The sequence below is a fragment of the Purpureocillium lilacinum genome (assembly GCF_023168085.1).
Source record: "Purpureocillium lilacinum CBS 284.36 DNA, scaffold_2, whole genome shotgun sequence".
NCBI lineage: Eukaryota > Fungi > Ascomycota > Sordariomycetes > Hypocreales > Ophiocordycipitaceae > Purpureocillium > Purpureocillium lilacinum.
Genome location: NW_027072112.1, coordinates 5,035,225 through 5,051,073, shown reverse-complemented (window position 1 = coordinate 5,051,073; position 15,849 = coordinate 5,035,225). Strand labels below are relative to the sequence as shown.

General features: G+C 59.7%; 7 protein-coding genes across 7 annotated transcripts; 4 read left to right on the top strand and 3 right to left on the bottom strand.

Moving 5' to 3' along the window:
* Window positions 1-650: 650 nt before the first annotated feature.
* PLICBS_003290 (putative NRPS-like protein biosynthetic cluster) lies at window positions 651-4,437 on the top strand (the record flags this gene model as incomplete). Its single annotated transcript, XM_018323027.2, has 3 exons — window positions 651-1,305; window positions 1,358-2,748; window positions 2,803-4,437. The coding sequence occupies 3 exons, from the start codon at window positions 651-653 to the stop codon at window positions 4,435-4,437; spliced, it is 3,681 nt and encodes a 1,226-aa protein (XP_018178257.2).
* Window positions 4,438-5,306: 869 nt separating this feature from the next.
* PLICBS_003289 (uncharacterized protein) lies at window positions 5,307-5,547 on the top strand (the record flags this gene model as incomplete). The annotated part of the gene is made up of 2 exons (XM_065600190.1): window positions 5,307-5,504; window positions 5,533-5,547. The coding sequence occupies 2 exons, from the start codon at window positions 5,307-5,309 to the stop codon at window positions 5,545-5,547; spliced, it is 213 nt and encodes a 70-aa protein (XP_065456262.1).
* Window positions 5,548-5,749: 202 nt separating this feature from the next.
* Window positions 5,750-7,320, bottom strand: PLICBS_003288 (uncharacterized protein; the record flags this gene model as incomplete). The annotated part of the gene is made up of 2 exons (XM_018323026.2): window positions 5,750-6,960; window positions 7,023-7,320. The coding sequence occupies 2 exons, from the start codon at window positions 7,318-7,320 to the stop codon at window positions 5,750-5,752; spliced, it is 1,509 nt and encodes a 502-aa protein (XP_018178256.1).
* Window positions 7,321-8,594: 1,274 nt separating this feature from the next.
* On the top strand, window positions 8,595-9,833 carry PLICBS_003287 (uncharacterized protein; the record flags this gene model as incomplete). The annotated part of the gene is made up of 4 exons (XM_018323025.2): window positions 8,595-8,727; window positions 8,795-8,814; window positions 8,866-8,897; window positions 8,954-9,833. The coding sequence occupies 4 exons, from the start codon at window positions 8,595-8,597 to the stop codon at window positions 9,831-9,833; spliced, it is 1,065 nt and encodes a 354-aa protein (XP_018178255.2).
* A 435-nt stretch (window positions 9,834-10,268) lies between these two features.
* Window positions 10,269-10,859, bottom strand: PLICBS_003286 (uncharacterized protein; the record flags this gene model as incomplete). Its single annotated transcript, XM_018323024.2, has 1 exon — window positions 10,269-10,859. The coding sequence occupies one exon, from the start codon at window positions 10,857-10,859 to the stop codon at window positions 10,269-10,271; it is 591 nt and encodes a 196-aa protein (XP_018178254.1).
* A 2,140-nt stretch (window positions 10,860-12,999) lies between these two features.
* On the bottom strand, window positions 13,000-13,432 carry PLICBS_003285 (uncharacterized protein; the record flags this gene model as incomplete). The annotated part of the gene is made up of 2 exons (XM_018323023.2): window positions 13,000-13,115; window positions 13,192-13,432. The coding sequence occupies 2 exons, from the start codon at window positions 13,430-13,432 to the stop codon at window positions 13,000-13,002; spliced, it is 357 nt and encodes a 118-aa protein (XP_018178253.2).
* A 1,260-nt stretch (window positions 13,433-14,692) lies between these two features.
* Window positions 14,693-15,628, top strand: PLICBS_003284 (uncharacterized protein; the record flags this gene model as incomplete). Its single annotated transcript, XM_018323022.2, has 2 exons — window positions 14,693-14,970; window positions 15,043-15,628. The coding sequence occupies 2 exons, from the start codon at window positions 14,693-14,695 to the stop codon at window positions 15,626-15,628; spliced, it is 864 nt and encodes a 287-aa protein (XP_018178252.2).
* Between the last annotated feature and the right edge of the window lie 221 nt (window positions 15,629-15,849).

The following is a 15,849-nucleotide window of genomic DNA, read 5'->3' as shown; positions in this document are numbered from 1 at the left end:
TTTGAATGCTGCAACAGGTCAAGGGTGGAGGGATGGGATCGAAAGTCGGCATTCTGCCAGGCCGCCGTTGAGTGTTATATGCTGATGAATTGCTTCCATGGCGAAGAGTCAGACACATTAATTGACGTGTGCCTTCCTCGTCACTTCTTCCAGCGGATGAATTGAGCAATGCCGTGGGGTACGGATACTTATCCGATCGCGGAAAATACCTTTGGCGGGGTCCCCGCGTTTCCCCGCGTGCTGATCGTGGCTGTCGCCTGTCCCTGTCGCCAATTGCCTCTCTCATGGGCGTCCCATCAGGCCAGACCCTCGGCAATTCGAACCAATTGCTAACTGAGCATGGGGTGGCCGACAATGGGGATCCGGGGAAAGAGTTGCCGGGTTGATTTCGCCAATAAGACAAACATTACCGGGATCATTGACGCCGCGACGGATTAAAGTCCGCTTTGGCTGGGACTTACATCCACTTCCGACGGAAAACTCTCCGGTATTCGGGATGGCGATTCGACGTCACCTCGTGATAAGCCTCGCGAGCTGCGGCTCCCCTCGAGCTATCTGATCTCATTCATAAACGAATCGAAATCGCCAGCGGCGGCTGAAGTGCGAATTATAGTCTTTTCAACAGTGCCTTTGTCGCACAAGCCAGCACAATGCCACCATCACTTCAAGTAGAGCAAATTGGGCCCAGCAGGCTCACGGAGACTGACACTACGTCTCTGAAGCCCGCCGTGCTGGCTGCAGAAAGCCCAAGCCCTGCGACAATACCCGAACCACAAACAGTTGATGACCTTGTCCGACGCCAGGCCATCTTGCACCCTGGCCATCGCAGCGTCTCGTACCCGCTGCGAGGGACAACCTCATTTGTCGATTACACGCTCCAGCAGCTCGATGTGTTCGCGTGGCGCGCTGCGAAGCACTATGAGCAATGGCTGCCTCCGAGAACGACATCGGCGGAGAAGCCTATGGTGGTGGCTTTGCTCGGGCCCTCAGATCTGGAGTACCTCATTACGATGCTGGCCATGAGCAAGCTGGGACATTCGGTGCTTCTGCTGTCCACGCGAATCACCGAGCAGGCAATCGAGTCACTTCTTGTTTGCACGGGAGCACAGGCCCTGGTAGTGGACGACAAGCGCCTTCAAGCTGCAGAAAGAGTGAAGGCCAAAATCGCCGGCTTGACGACGCTGCCTATCGCGCAGAGAAGCGTCTTTGAGTTTGCCATCGACGCACATGGCGACACTCACATCACCAGACCGCTTGATCCAGAGGTTGAAAGAGAAAACATAGCCTTCATCATTCACTCGAGTGGTAAGCTGCTTCGTGCATTTGAACCTGAGAGCCATGTCTGACCAAGTGTTAGGCTCCACGGGCCTCCCAAAGCCTATCTATCAGACTCACAAGGCCTGCCTGGCCAACTACGCCATCGGCCTCGGCCTCGACGGCTTCATCACCCTCCCACTGTACCACAACCACGGCATCTGCAACCTCTTCCGCGCGATTCACGCGCGCACCTCACTGCACCTATACGCGGCGGATCTGCCCCTTACCCAGGAGCACCTCGTGCGCGTCCTGCGCGAGCACTCCTTTGGCGTCTTCTACGGCGTGCCGTACGCACTCAAGCTCCTCTCCGAGTCGGACGAGGGCATCGAGCTGCTGCGACGCCTCAAGATTGCCATGTACGGTGGCAGTGCGTGCCCGGACGACCTCGGCGACCTTCTTGTCTCCCGGGGGGTCAACCTCGTGAGCCACTACGGCGCGACAGAGGTCGGCCAGCTGATGACCTCGTTCCGCCCCGATGGGGACAAGGCGTGGAATTACGTGCGCGAGGGTGACAACGTGTCGCCGTATCTACGATGGGTGCCGCAGGGGCCCAACCTGTACGAGTGCGTCGTCACTGACGGCTGGCCAGCCAAGGTGCAGTCCAACCAGACGGACGGCTCTTACGCGACAAAGGACCTGTTCGAGCCGCATCCGACTATCCCCAAGGCGTGGAAGTACGTCGCCCGCCGAGACGACACAATAGTCCTCGTCAATGGCGAAAAGTTTAACCCCGTGGCCATGGAAGGCTCTATCCGTTCCAACAGAAATGTCGCTGAGGCCGTCGTCTTCGGTGCCGGTCGGCCATACTTGGGCGTTCTTGTTGTGCCGGCACCCTCGCTGGCCAACAAGTCGCAGAACGAAATACTGGACCTCATATGGCCAGTAGTCGAGTCTGTCAACAGTGCGGTTGATGCCTTTGCCCGGATATCCAGAGAAATGGTTCGCCTACTTCCTCCAGGATGCGAGTACCCGCGCACCGACAAAGGTAGCATCATCAGGCAGGCTTTCTACAAAGCATTCTCCTCGGATATTCAGGAAGCCTACGACGCCACGGACCGGGCTTCCGGAGACGTCAAGCAGCTGGACCTGCCGGAGCTGCGAGTATTCCTCCGCGACCTGCTCTGTCGGACTGCTCCTTACGCGCCGAGCTGGGATGATGAGACCGATTTCTTCAGCCTAGGCATGGACTCGCTGCAAGCGATTCAGATGCGCGCCGAGATTGTCCGTACCATAGATGTTGGCGGCCGGGCGCTGGGGCAGAACGTCGTCTTTGAGCAACCTTCGGTGGAGAGACTGGCGAGGCACCTCTTCTCCTTGCGTCTCGGTAGCGATACGAGAGCGGCTACCTCTATCGAAGATGAGATGAGAAGCATGGTGTCCAAGTACACAGACAGCTACGCCGAGCCACCTCGCTTGGCCGGTTCATCAGTTGTAAGTCTCGATGCATCGCCAAACAACTGTGTGCAAGCCCACTGACAAGACAAGGTTGTGACCGGTGCGACCGGCTCTCTTGGAGCACACGTCGTCGCGAGACTGGCCTCGGACACCACCATCAGCACCATATACTGCCTGGTGCGAGCCAGAGACGCCGCACAAGCAACACACCGCGTCACCGAGTCCTTAGTGCAGCGCCGTCTCTGGCACACGCTGCCGCTCTCCTCGCGACGCAAGCTCGTCGCCCTCCCCTCTGACCTCGCCGACCCGCATCTCGGTCTCTCAGACTCGCAATACAACACCATCACCACGAACCTACGTACCGTGATCCACTGCGCATGGTCCGTCAACTTCAGCATGCACCTCTCCAGCTTCGAGGCCAGCAACGTCGCAGGCGTCGCCCACCTGCTCGCCCTCTGCCGCGCCTCTCCGCGCCGTGCGGCGTCCATGAACTTCTGCTCATCAGTGAGCACCTGCTCGCGCGCCTCCGTTACCCCAGTTCCCGAGTCCCTTCCCGAGCTGTCGTGGGCGCAGGGCATGGGCTACGCGCAGTCCAAGTCCGTCGCCGAGCACATCTGCGCAAAGGCCGACGACGTGACCTGCCGGGTGCTGCGCGTGGGCCAGATCGTCGGCGACACGGCGCACGGGGTGTGGAACGCACAGGAGGCGGTCCCGATGATGATGCAGACGGCGCTCACTGTGGGTGCGCTGCCGCGTCTGGCTGAGACGCCTTCGTGGCTGCCCGTCGACACCGTCGCGCAGGCCGTTGCCGAGATTTCGCTCTCCGACGCAGGCAGCGTAATAACGAATGTCACGAACCCAAAGACGTTCAGCTGGACAAAGGACTTGCTCCCGGCCCTTCGCAACGCAGGACTGACGTTCGACGAGGTCGAGCCCAAGGAGTGGGTGAGGAGGCTTCGCGCATCCAACGCAGACCCGAAAGTGAACCCGCCGATTAAGCTCGTCGAGTTCTTTGCGTCCAAGTACGACAAGGACGAGTTTGCGCCCTCGAAGTCCTTTGCGACTGAGACGGCGTGCTCGCTATCTGCAAGCTTGACGGCCGCACCGTTGCTCGACCAGAGCTTCGTCAACAAGTTTGTGCAATACTTCTTGAACAACTCCTGGAGGAAGCCCCAAAAGACAGCACCAGAAAAAACTGCCATTGTGGTAGCCGGGCCATGCGGTACGGGGAAAACGGCCGTAGGCAACGAGATAGCCAAGTGGCTGGGTGTCCCTTTTCTGGAAGGCGACTTCCTCCACGGCAAGTCCTCCGTGGACAAGATGCGCAGCGGCGAAGCCCTCTCAGATGAAGATCGCGAGTCATGGCTCGCCCGCATCGGCACACGATCAAAGGAGACAGTCCTCGACCTTGACTACCGGTCCGTCGTGGTCAGCTGCTCGGCTCTAAAGCAGTCATACCGCGACGCGCTGCGCAGCGCGCTCAACAACGCAGGCATCAGAACAATCTTTGTCACTCTGCAAGCTGGCAAAGATGTGTTAGTTCAGCGGCTAGAGGGTCGAATGGGGCATTATATGAGCGCCGACATGGCCGAGGGGCAGCTTGCGGCGCAGGAGGATGCGGCGATTGAGGAGACGGATGTGGTTCCAGTGGACGCCGAGGCCGATGTGCAAACTGTCTTGGAGGAGATCAAATGGCTGCTGGAAAGGGTTATGGCTATGGAGTAGGCAGGACGGAGGGGTTGCGCTGGTGAAACGCGCCGATGATGCACGGGGGCGACGACGCCGGATGACGGCCGTCCCGTCTCTTGTCCTTTTAGAGCTACTGCTTGCGCCGCTAGAAGACATACACCGCAGAATTGAACATTGAATCACAATCGCACTGGACTGTCAGTCATGCATGTGTTAGTTTTTAGTCCTTCTTTGGTACTCTCGGAATGTTACTCGCTGCATCCCTTCCTGTCGCCATCGCCGACTCCGACTTTCGACTCGTCTCAACTCCAGGTCGGACTCAAACCAGCGACCGGTGAGCTTGGCGCCAGCCAGCCTGCGTTCAAAGCTGTCATCGGATGTCCGGCACCCCAAGCCACCGGTTTGGCGGGCGCCAGAAGTGGCGTAGCCCAGGCAATTGGCGCGTCGTCTCAAATCGCGTGTGGGCTTGCTGCATCTTGAGACGATGAGCGTGTGACGAGCGTGGGAGCAGAAGCGCCGCCGTCGAGGGGGGGGGGGGGGGCCCTGTGACGTCTCGAGCCGCATGAACCAGGGGGTCCCCTGGTCAAACCCGCGTCTTAACGCCCCCGCCGCCATGCCCTTCAGATGCCATCGTGAAGACTCTGTCTCGCCTTTTCTTCATTCTTTTCATTTCTCATGTTCTCTTGTTCGTCGTAGGCGCGGGTAGTCTTTTCGTTCTTTCCGCTCTTTTTTTTTTTTTACGAATGTTGAACTCGCTGGCGAGGGAATTGCTGGACAATTTGACCGACCGACTTCGATCCCTACCACCCACCGACACTGCCTCCACGGCTTAGACGCATTTTTTTGGTCCAGCGGCCGCCACAAAAGACGCCATCAGAGAGGCAGCAAAGCGAGAATAGGACAAAATGGGCAACAACTTGTCGTCTACCTTCGTTCCCGACACCTCCAAGGTCGTGCTCAGCGTGCCGGACCGCAACGCCGACATAATTCTCGGCATCGTCTGGCTGCTCGCCCTCTACGCCTGTGCCATAATCTTCAGCACCTGCGCGCTTGTCGACCGCTGGAAGGGCCCGGCCGACAAGATACGAGTCGGGGCGGGGTCAGTTATGGCTGCTGCGCTGCTGTCTACAGCGTGGCCGGTCGTAATGCTGTATCTACTTTTTGCGAATTAGGTTACGAGGTGTGAGATGATGGGACGGGCTGGTCGGGATACACGGGGTGTCTCGTGCGTGGAGGCTGATGATGAGCGCAACTTGGCGTCTAGCGAGCGTTGTCAGACGTTGCATCGAATCTTGTTCCTGCTCCTACATGATGTTCAAGTGTTGTACAAATGCCTGGCTCTCTTGTATCAGCCCACCAAGGTATTCCTCCTGCTCCTGTCGGCCCGCATGTCTTTTCGTCCCACCAACGACTCAAGCGTTTGCCCGAGTGCGTTTGCGTCGTATCGCCCACCAGTGGGCCCGTACAGTCTTGTTGTCTCAATGCCAATACTCCCCAGCCGCTGTTTGTCTACCGCCGGGGCCGCTGACCCGTCAAGGTGGATTACATGGGTCACATAGGCACCGTACTCATCCTCTGCAGGCCGCGGCAATCCTCTCGAGTCGGCGCATGCATTGGCAATGGCGGCCACAAAGTCCAGCCCGGTGAAGGGTTCGCTCGAGGGTCCCGTCTCTCGGTCTGTGCTCCCGTTGAGGATCAGAATCTTATTGCGAATGTGCGGGCTCGCAACCGCCTCTCCCACGCCCTTGAGGACCAGGTTGGGGATCAGGGAGGTGAACAGCGAGCCGATGCTGTATATAATGGTGTTGGCGGAGTTGATGGCGTCGAGGACCCGCGGATTGGCCGGAATGCGAATCTCTTGCCCGTACGGATTGATGTACCAGATCCTATCGATGCGAGTGGGCAGATCCTCCTCGTCCATCTTGGAAAAGGCGATTGCCGGACGTCTCAGAGCAGGCAAGGAGCCAGGGAGGTTCGCATCCTCCACATCATCGTGCTCATCTGCGTCGTGTCCCACTGATGGCGCGGGGGTGTGTGCTCCCGTGCTGAAGGCCCCGTTGACGGGCACCGCCGCTGTCGGCGCACTTGGGTGAGAAATGTCATTCTGTCCGGTGATGACAGTCCCGTCCTGCAGCCCTGCGGCGATGTGGTGCGCAAAGTTGGTGTTGAGCGCCGGCAGGACACTTACCCGCTCGGGCACGGCGCAGATGGAGCTCAGGAGATAGATGGCAGCCTCGAAGCTACCCGTGAAGAGGCGAGCACCTGTGAGGAAGATGTTGCCGATGCTAGAGCGGGAAAAGTCGAAGCGGCTAGTAGGCCGCATGCGCTTGATGACTTCGAGGTTGAAGCTGTTAAGATAGGACCGGATGAGCTCGCGCTTAGGCGACGAGATGTCCCGCCACAGAGGGTGCGTGGTCTCGAGAATCTCGAACCACTCGGCACGCGCTTCCGCATGGACCTTGGGCAGGCGGTGGTTGAAGAGGTGCTTGATGGCGACGGTCTCGGGATCATCGTTGGCTGGGATGAGCCTCACCAGGCGGGATCTGACATCGCCGATTCCTATTAAACGGTCAGTATGCAGCTCTACACGGATACCAAGAGGGAAGGGAAGGGCGACGCACCGGGTCCTCCAAAGACGCGGATAATCTCGCTGGTGCTGCCGCCATTGTCGGAGATGGGAATCACGTAGCTGAGCGTGGCACGGTTGGCTTCGCGGATGCGCTCAAAGACATCAACGAGGCTGTTGGCCGCGCTGCCGCCGGAGAATACCACGATGCCACCGCGGGATTCCGGGTGCGGGCTGACGGCGCGGCGCGGCGAGGACGACGATGCGGGAAGAGGCCCGGATGCCACGTTGGGCGCCGCCGAGCCAGTGGGCAGTTGCAGCGATGAACCCTGATGCGGCGCTGGATGTGCCATTGAACGCGTGGCGCGATGTAACGGCGATGGGCGTTGGCTGCGTATCGACAAAATCCAGAGTTAAAAACGCGGGTCGGAAGATGAGGCGCCCACGTCACTGTATCGACCGAGGACGAGGCTTCCTCGGTTTCTTGAGTGTGAAGTGTCGATGGAATGGTTGGTGGTTGTGGACACGGTTTGTATTCGCAGCAGAGTGAGCGCCGCTTATTACAGCGTCCAGCACAGCCGCGCCCCGTTCATCGTTAGTGCTCCTCCCCTCACTGAGTGGGTGCATGTGCCCCCGAGGACGCTGAAGGTCACTCATTACCCAGGAACTGAGCAATCTCATGTAAATTTCACGACGTGTCAAATATTCTGTACTAAGCAGACACTATAACACAAGCAACGAATTATTGAACCTCGAAATTATCCCATCGACCATGGTTGTGAATGCGGGTGGTCAGGTCCGCTGACGGCTGGCTGCATGAGGATGGCATTGACTGCTAGGTTGATGCCAGTACAAGTTCGTCCCTACGTAAATGACGCTGTAAACTCGCATGGATGACTTGAACATGCTGTGTTGGAAGGCTTGCGACGGTTTCCTTGCTCGTTTCCCGGGACTGGTCTGGAGCTCTCAGCACGTTCCAGCACGTTCGAACGGCACCGTTGACGCCTCGACGAACACCCGCCGCACGAGGGCACATATTTATCTTTGCTCTACATGCCAGGCGCAGGTGCCTGTACTTCCTGGGAGATCCCGGATAAATCAGTTCACCATTCAAGGATTCAAACTTTTCCCCTTTCCCTCCGTTGGAGCACATCTTATCGTCAACACCTGCCGACCCCGCGCCGGTATCCACAAGGGTGTTAGAAACACGCAGGACACGGTAGTTTTAAAGACGGATCCGGTGGCTCAGCAGGGCCTAGTGCCGGGCGACTGCCAAATTGTTGATTCGCCGATGGGCCAAAATTGGGACACGGCAGCTATGGCAAGCTTGCTGCGGCGGCGGCTACGGCATCATGATTTCGACTCAGACCCACCTTACGTCAACGTTCCCGAGGTCGATTGCGCAAGTGCCGCCCGCACAGAAGGCATGGTTACAAATCAAGCTTGATTTATAAAGAGGCAGGCGCGGGAGCTCCTGTTCCACCTGGCCAAAAAGCCGTGGAAAGGGATCGTCCGTATCTGATCCGAATTTGTTCCATTCAAGAACTCCGTCTCATCCTATCTGGAGGCCAGCTCTGCGTTGCACAGCATTGCCCGCACAACACCAGCACCCTGCCGATCTTAAACCATGGCGCAGAACGTCCCCAAGACCACCAAGCAGTGGACCGTCACCTCCCAGGACGGCAAGGACGGCTTCAATGCCCTCAAGTTCTCCGAGGAGCAGCTCTCAGAGCTCGGCGACAGCCAGGTCCTGGTGAAACGTAAGTCAATCGGTCGGCTCAATGAAGTCATAGGCGGCTCATCAGCGCTAACTCCGTTTGTCCGCAGTCCATGCCGCATCGCTCAATGTAAGTCGCCAGGCGTCGCACTGCAGTACGCCACGTTCCTAACCGCCGCAGTACCGTGACTTGATCATTCCTTTGGGCAAATAGTAAGCTTTTACCGGAAGAGACATTGAGGCGATGCGGAGCTGACGTCGGTGCGCAGCCCGTTCGCGACCGTGCCGAATGTGGTCCCCGGCTCCGACGGCGCCGGCACCGTGGTCTCGGTCGGCAAGCACGTCACCCGCTTCAAGCCCGGCGACAAGGTCGTGACGCTATTCAATCAGGCGCACATCGGCGGGCCCCTCGACGCCGCCGGGGCCTCGTCCGGACTCGGCGGGGCCATCCATGGCACTCTCCGGTCTTTCGGCGCCTTCAGCGAGCAGGGGCTCGTGCATATGCCGTCCAACATCTCGTTTGAGGAGGCATCCACGCTTCCCTGCGCGGCCCTCACCGCGTGGAACGCGCTCTACGGACTCTCTGACAACCAAGTCACGGCTGGGCAGTGGGTGCTCACGCAAGGCACCGGCGGCGTGTCCATCTTCGCTCTGCAGTTCGCCAAGGCTGCTGGGGCCCGTGTCATCGCCACGACAGGCTCCGATGACAAGGTAGAGACGCTGCGCAAGCTTGGCGCAGACCACATCATCAACTACAAGACGAACCCGGAGTGGGGCGCCGAGGCCAAGAAGATTACGGGCGGTCGCGGCGTTGACCACGTCGTCGAGGTCGCCGGCCCCAGGTCCATGGCCCAGAGCCTCAACGCCATCAAGATCTCGGGCGTCATCACAATCATCGGCTTCGTCGGTGGCTTCACAAAGGATCAGCCCGGCTTCATCGACTGCCTGAACCACCTGTGCACGGCGCGCGGAGTCCTCGTCGGCTCGAGGACCCAGATGGAGGACATGTGCCGCGCCATCGAGGCGAACCCGGACAAGCTGCGTCCCGTGGTGGACAAGAAGACGTTTAAGCTGGAGAACCTGAAGGAGGCCTACGAGTACCAGTGGAGTGGACAGCACTTTGGCAAGGTGGTCGTGGAGATTGCATGAAGCAGGCAGACTTAACCGACGCCGTTGCGCCTTCGCAGATTGGTATGCTATCCAACGTTACATGTTCGTATCTCAATTGCCGCTCGTGCGCTTGTGGTTTCTCCTTGCCGTCACCCCTGTTGCACTCTGTGACCGTGGTTCGCCAAGCTATATGCGTGGCGCTCTTGGCCGGGCGGTTGGGCCACCACTTTGTTGCAGATCGCCCAGGCACACACATTCACGTCGTATATGCCGTATTGGCTTGAGGTGACGAAACTCTCTCTATTGGCCAATTGCAAGTATTAAGCTGGTTTGGATCGTCAACTCCCAGTTCAGTAACCACCCCGGCACAGAGCAGGCTCTCCCTTCAACCTCCATTAGGCAAAAGACGTGTTTAGCCGCACAAGCCACTTCCGACAAAACCGCCTCAACAAGCGGCGGCAATCCGGGACAATCTCAGAAGAGGAAGGCGACAAGACCGGCGAGGAGACCGCCCATGGCCGACAGCCCGTTGGTGGCAGCACCCGCAGTGACAGGAGGCAGGGACGAGCTCGGGGGCGGGGCCGTGGCGTTGCCAGTCGGGACGGGGACAGACGTGATGGTGCCGGGGACGGTGACAGAGGCAGTCTCTGACTCGGTCTGGGGAGGCGCCGTCTCGGTCTCGGTGGGCTGTGTCTCGGTGGGCTGGCTCTCCGAGGCCGTCTCCGTCTGCGTGGGAGTCACGGTGTTGGTCTCGGTCTGGGTGTTTGTCTGGCTCACGGTGAGGGTGTTTGTGGTGGCAGTCGCGTCGCCGGTGCAGGTGCGGCCGCGGGGGCAGCACCCGTAGACGCCGTTGTCGGCGAGCTGGCAGACGGCGCTGGCGGGGCACCCGCCCTTCTGGTCCGGGCAGCAGGTGAAGGTGAGGGGGATGCAGACGCTGCCGCAGGGCTTCTCGCCGACGGAGCTGCACGAGACGGTGTCCTGGCGGGCGAAGACGGTGCGCTCGAGGGGCGTGGCGGCGAGGGCCGGCACGGCGGCGATGAGCGAGAGGGCGGCGATGGACTTCATCTTGTCTGTCTGTCTGTCTTTGCTGCTTTTGCTTGCCCTGTCTTCGTGCCTTTATACCAAGCGTTAAGCGAGTGTAAGTGGAACGAAGGTGGTGGTGGATTTTTGTACAGTAGATGACAAACTCCGGGCAAGATGAGCGTGTAAGTGACGAGAGAGAAAGGGAGGAGAAGGAGGCGAGAAAGGCCTCGACAGCTCAACCACCGCACCTTCTTATACGTCTGCCATCCCGAACCCGAACCTCCCCAGCAACGGCGTCTTCCTTGGCCTCGTCCAGCCATGCTGCTACTGCACGCCAACGGCCAAGGCATACTCAGCTCCATGCATCCAAGTGCCGACAGTGCCGCCCTCTCGCGGCTGCCCGCCCCCAACGCCAACCGGCTTGTCTTCGCAGAACTTGTATCGCGGAGCCTTGGCTTGACGATCCCCTCCCCCCCCCCACCCCTTCCCCCGTCGCCTGTCCGGCGGAATACGAGCCCAACCACTGGACGGCGACGACCCAGACGAGTAGCGGCGGGCTGTCAAAAATAAACAAGGCGGGCTGCGAAGTCAAAACCGGGAACCCCAGCCCAGCCTGGGATGTGTGTGCCCTGGCGCCCTGACTTGCTGGTCAGGCAACTCCCTGCGCTCTTGCAGCAGCCACGATGAAAGGGCCAGCCCGGCAGTAAGTTACCCAGCAGTATGTAACAATGCCAGGGCGACACGCGGCCGCGAGACCCGGATTGGGCCGGGCTCGTGTGCGGCTGCCCGGGGCTGAAGGCGCCATGGCTTGCGGGTGGGAGGGGAGGGCGGCGGGCCGTCGGGGGGCCAGCCAGCGAGCCCAAGGGGACGACAACGACCTACGGGCCAAGAGGGCGGAGGCTTGGGCCGCCCAGTCTGTCATCATCGGGCCAATTGGCGAGCACAGACCACGTTCTTTGTCCCGCGCTGGGGGGGAGGGGGAGCGTGGCGGCTTCGTTGCAGAGCCGCGCAGAACCCGTCGATTGTGGGTGGGCCGGCCTCCTCAACTTGGTGGCCAAAAGGAAGAGGCGGCGGCGGCGGTGGTGGAGGCGATGGTGAATCCCGAGATATTGGACGCGGGCTGACGGGCGACAGCCGGCACTGCCCTGCGTTGAACCTTCACGGAGAGCATAGCCGGTGCGCCATCGCATGCACATGGTTGCCGGGTTGGGTAACTCGAGGTGAGTTGGCTGCTTTGCTTGTTTACGTATGCGCCAAACGGCTGAGATATTGGCTTTTTTTTTTTTCTTCCTTTTTGCCTCGCTCTGCCGTGTTGGTGCTGTGGCACTGGCACATCCCGCTGCTCGCATCTCATCACATCGGTGTGCAGTCACGCCCTGTAAACCGACATGGTCATGGTCATCAACACTAAGATGTTGGTGCTAATTGGACGCAAAGGACTTGGCATGGCACTGGTTGAGTTGCCGTAATTGCTTCAATTGCTCAGGGGCAAGCCGTCAGTCCAAGCGCCAGTGGCATCAATCAACTCGCGCGAGGCAATCGTATCCCCGGTTGCTGAGCTGAACGATCGTGGATGCCATTGCGCCACCTCACCTGGGGCAGACGAGTCTTGCAGTGTTCCAGAGCAGGCTAGCAGGGGGACAAAGTAGCGCCACAAACACGGTTGGAGACATGCGAAACAGATGTTGACCGCAACTAGCAGTTCAGCGGACTCATCGGTATCGCCTCCCATGGATGTCCTTGGTGTCGTTGCATACATGTGACCAACGGCCACCAACACGAAGCAAAACCCAAGACATTGGCGGGCTCAGTCTCTCAGCCCACGCAACAGTTCCATCCACCAACGGTGGACGACTTTACACCAACCCGGTGCTGCACGACGCACGTGTCGACATGGAAGCTCATTAGTACGAGCCATCCCGTGTGACGCGAGACCGTCGCCTGTGGTGCTCCGCTATGGCAACGCATTCGTGTGAATACCAAATTAGTATGTCGTATTGAAGGACTGATGCCTATCGATGCAACAACAAACTCCACTGTCTACCGACCACTTGCCATGCATCCACTGCCGTCCCATATTCATGTGCCTCGCTTTCGTCATTAGGGTGAGAGAACGAATCCACCGCGAAAAAAACCATTGCACCGTATCTGCCACGCCCCCAGCCCGAGCAATCGTGAGGCTCTAAAAGGGGTCGCAGTCAATGGACCATGCCTTGAAACTCCCCGTGGTGCTGAGGCATTCTTCTTCCTCGACTTCGACCTTCGCAATGGTGCACTTCTCGTCGGCAAAAAGAAACACTACTATCAGTTAGCTTGCAGCCACCCAATCTGACGATGCGACGAGTATGGGAGGGCCGCTGGCAGGGTGGCTTACAATGGCAGTCGTCGTGGATGGTGGTGGCGAAGATGGAGTGGACGTCATCACCCTTCAGGCTCGTACAGGTGCCGAATGAGGCATCGCCCTCGACAGCAACCGAGACACCAAGATTGTCATAACTGCACTCGGTGGCGCCAAAGACGCGAAACTGGGCCAGGCGTTCGAGGCGAGGGATGATGGCGGCCGCGGAGGCGCCTGTGGCGATGGCAACAACGGCAAAGACGTTGAGGAAAAGCATGATGAAGGACTGTTGGACCAACTGATTCGAGATTTGAAGTGTGCTCTCCTCGGGCTCTTGAGAGGCCGATGATGATGATTGACGGTGACCAGGCAACAGGAAAGGGCCGACTTTATACCTCTCGCGGTCTGACAAAGAGTCAAGGCTGAGGAGACGAGGCACAGCTCTCAGTGGAAGTCGGGCAGCAACGGACAAAAGACGAGCAGTTGCACGGAATGGTGAGCAAGAAAATGGATGGAAGACACGGATGCGAGAATGCAAAAGGTGGGAGAACAGAAGACAGAGTCGAGCCAGAGGAGTACGCCGGGTGCTGATGTGGGCGAGTCCAACGCAGGCAGGCGAGGACGGGCTTGAACCTGCGCGTCAACCGACACAACTTTCCGTGTTTGTGTCGCCGCGCGGCGCGGCAGATACGAATTGGAAGGATGCACCGTCCGACCGGCAGGCGCGCCTGCGACGCGATGCTGCACTGTGCTGGAACTGAGAAGGCACCGGCGGCTACCGGTCGCAGGACGGAAGTCGCGATGACGATGGCATGCAGGCGTGACTCCGAGAGAGCATTTCTCGTTTGGGAGGCGAGGGAACACTAGGTGTGCACACGAGGCTCCGCGAGCCGGGCAGTTGCGGTGCTGTGGCTCGACTAGGTTGTACGCCGTGGAACCGCCCGAGTCCAGCGGCACACGGCATTGAGCTGTGCGAAGATGCCCAGATAGGTACTGATGGTGATGGAGGTGAGAATGAGATGCGAAGTGGGCGTGTGACTCGACGTGGGCCGTGTAGCAAGGAGACACGACGGCGGGCCTTGCGCGGAAGTCGACTAGGAGAGGAAGCGCTTTTGAGAACCGTACGCTACGATATCCATATAAAGGTCACTGTATCGTACGTCAATGGTTGGATTGACCCATGCTCGTCGAGCTCGGTGCACGTCAGTGAATGGCTCCTTCCATGAGGTTGACGACGGCTGGCCTGGCGTGCTGAGCCGTGGGTGTCGGGTGTTTGGCGGGCTTTCCAGTGGAGTGCTGAGTGCCTGCCCAGGGGACCTGGATCCATTGGCCGTACCTACCTCGGAGGTTCAGACAGCATAATTCGGTTAGTGGGCCGCCGGAACTCCGGGGCTGTGCGACCCACCCGGCGCGCGTCACTGGCGGCCAAACTTGCCATCCCAACGTCACACATTCTCACTGACCTCGACCTCACCTGCCGACCTGAGTACACAACACGCACCGCACCTCACCAACGACCGCCTCGTGGCAGGTCACGATGCTCTCCTACGTCATTGGGCTCGTCGCCATTGTGCTCTTCCTTGGCAACCCCATAAGCCAATTCTTCTTTCCGCAACACGACCGTCCCAAGCGGCCCGAATGGGCCCCGAGACCGGCCCTCGACGAGTCGCTGCTCGCCCTCGAGGCGCCCAACGACACCCGGCTGGATTGCCCGTCCGACGCGTACTCGACCCGCATTCTCAGCAGAGAGCCATTGGTACTGTATCTCGAGGGCTTTCTGAGCGCCGACGAGAGACGGCATCTCCTTGACATCAGGTATCCTCGCGAAACGCCCTCGCCCCCACAAGCGACCTGGGAGTGAAGCTAATCCGTGCGACATCGCACCAGTGAGCCGCTATTCGAGCCGTCCACAATCACTCACAAGGACAAAGATACGAGCCGCGATGTCTCTGTCCGCGACTCCGCCGTCGCCATGGTGCCACGCACACCCCAGGTCCGCTGCATCGAAGCTCGTGCCCGCGCCCTCCAGGGATGGCGTGAAGACGTCTACATCGAGCGATTGCGTACCCAGCGCTACGGCCCCGGCGGCCACTACTCGCACCACTTTGACTGGGGTGCCAACGTCCAGGGCTGGGGCCGCGTGAGCAGCTTCATGGTGTGGGTCGACGCCTCGGACGACCTCAAGGGCGGCGGTACCGAGTTTCCCCTACTGCAGCCGCGTGGCGAGGGCGGCCCGCGCTGGTGCGAGCTCGTCGACTGCGGGAGCAACGGTACGTTGCGGCGCGACGACGGCGGCGAGGACCACCAGCAGCCCCACAGAACCGTGTTCAAGCCGCGCGCGGGCAACGCCGTGTACTGGGAGAACTTTCGCGCGGATGGCACAGGGTATGACGAGACGTGGCATGCCGGCCTGCCCGTGACCAAAGGCGTCAAGGTCGGGCTCAACATTTGGAGCTTTGGCAGGATTCTGTGACGCGATGCCACAGACTGACTCGTCGAGGCCGAGGCTCGAGTGTTCGGGTCGTTCCGCCGCACGCGGCTCACCAGGCGAGGCGCAAGTCGTGCATGCATAACGGCCGTACCACTTTGCATGGCCATCACATGAGCCGGTCCGCAACTGTTACATGGAAACCTTCTTTTCTCCCGCCGGACTGCCCGCTGCTGTGGCAGCAGCCTGGACACCGATATGAGATG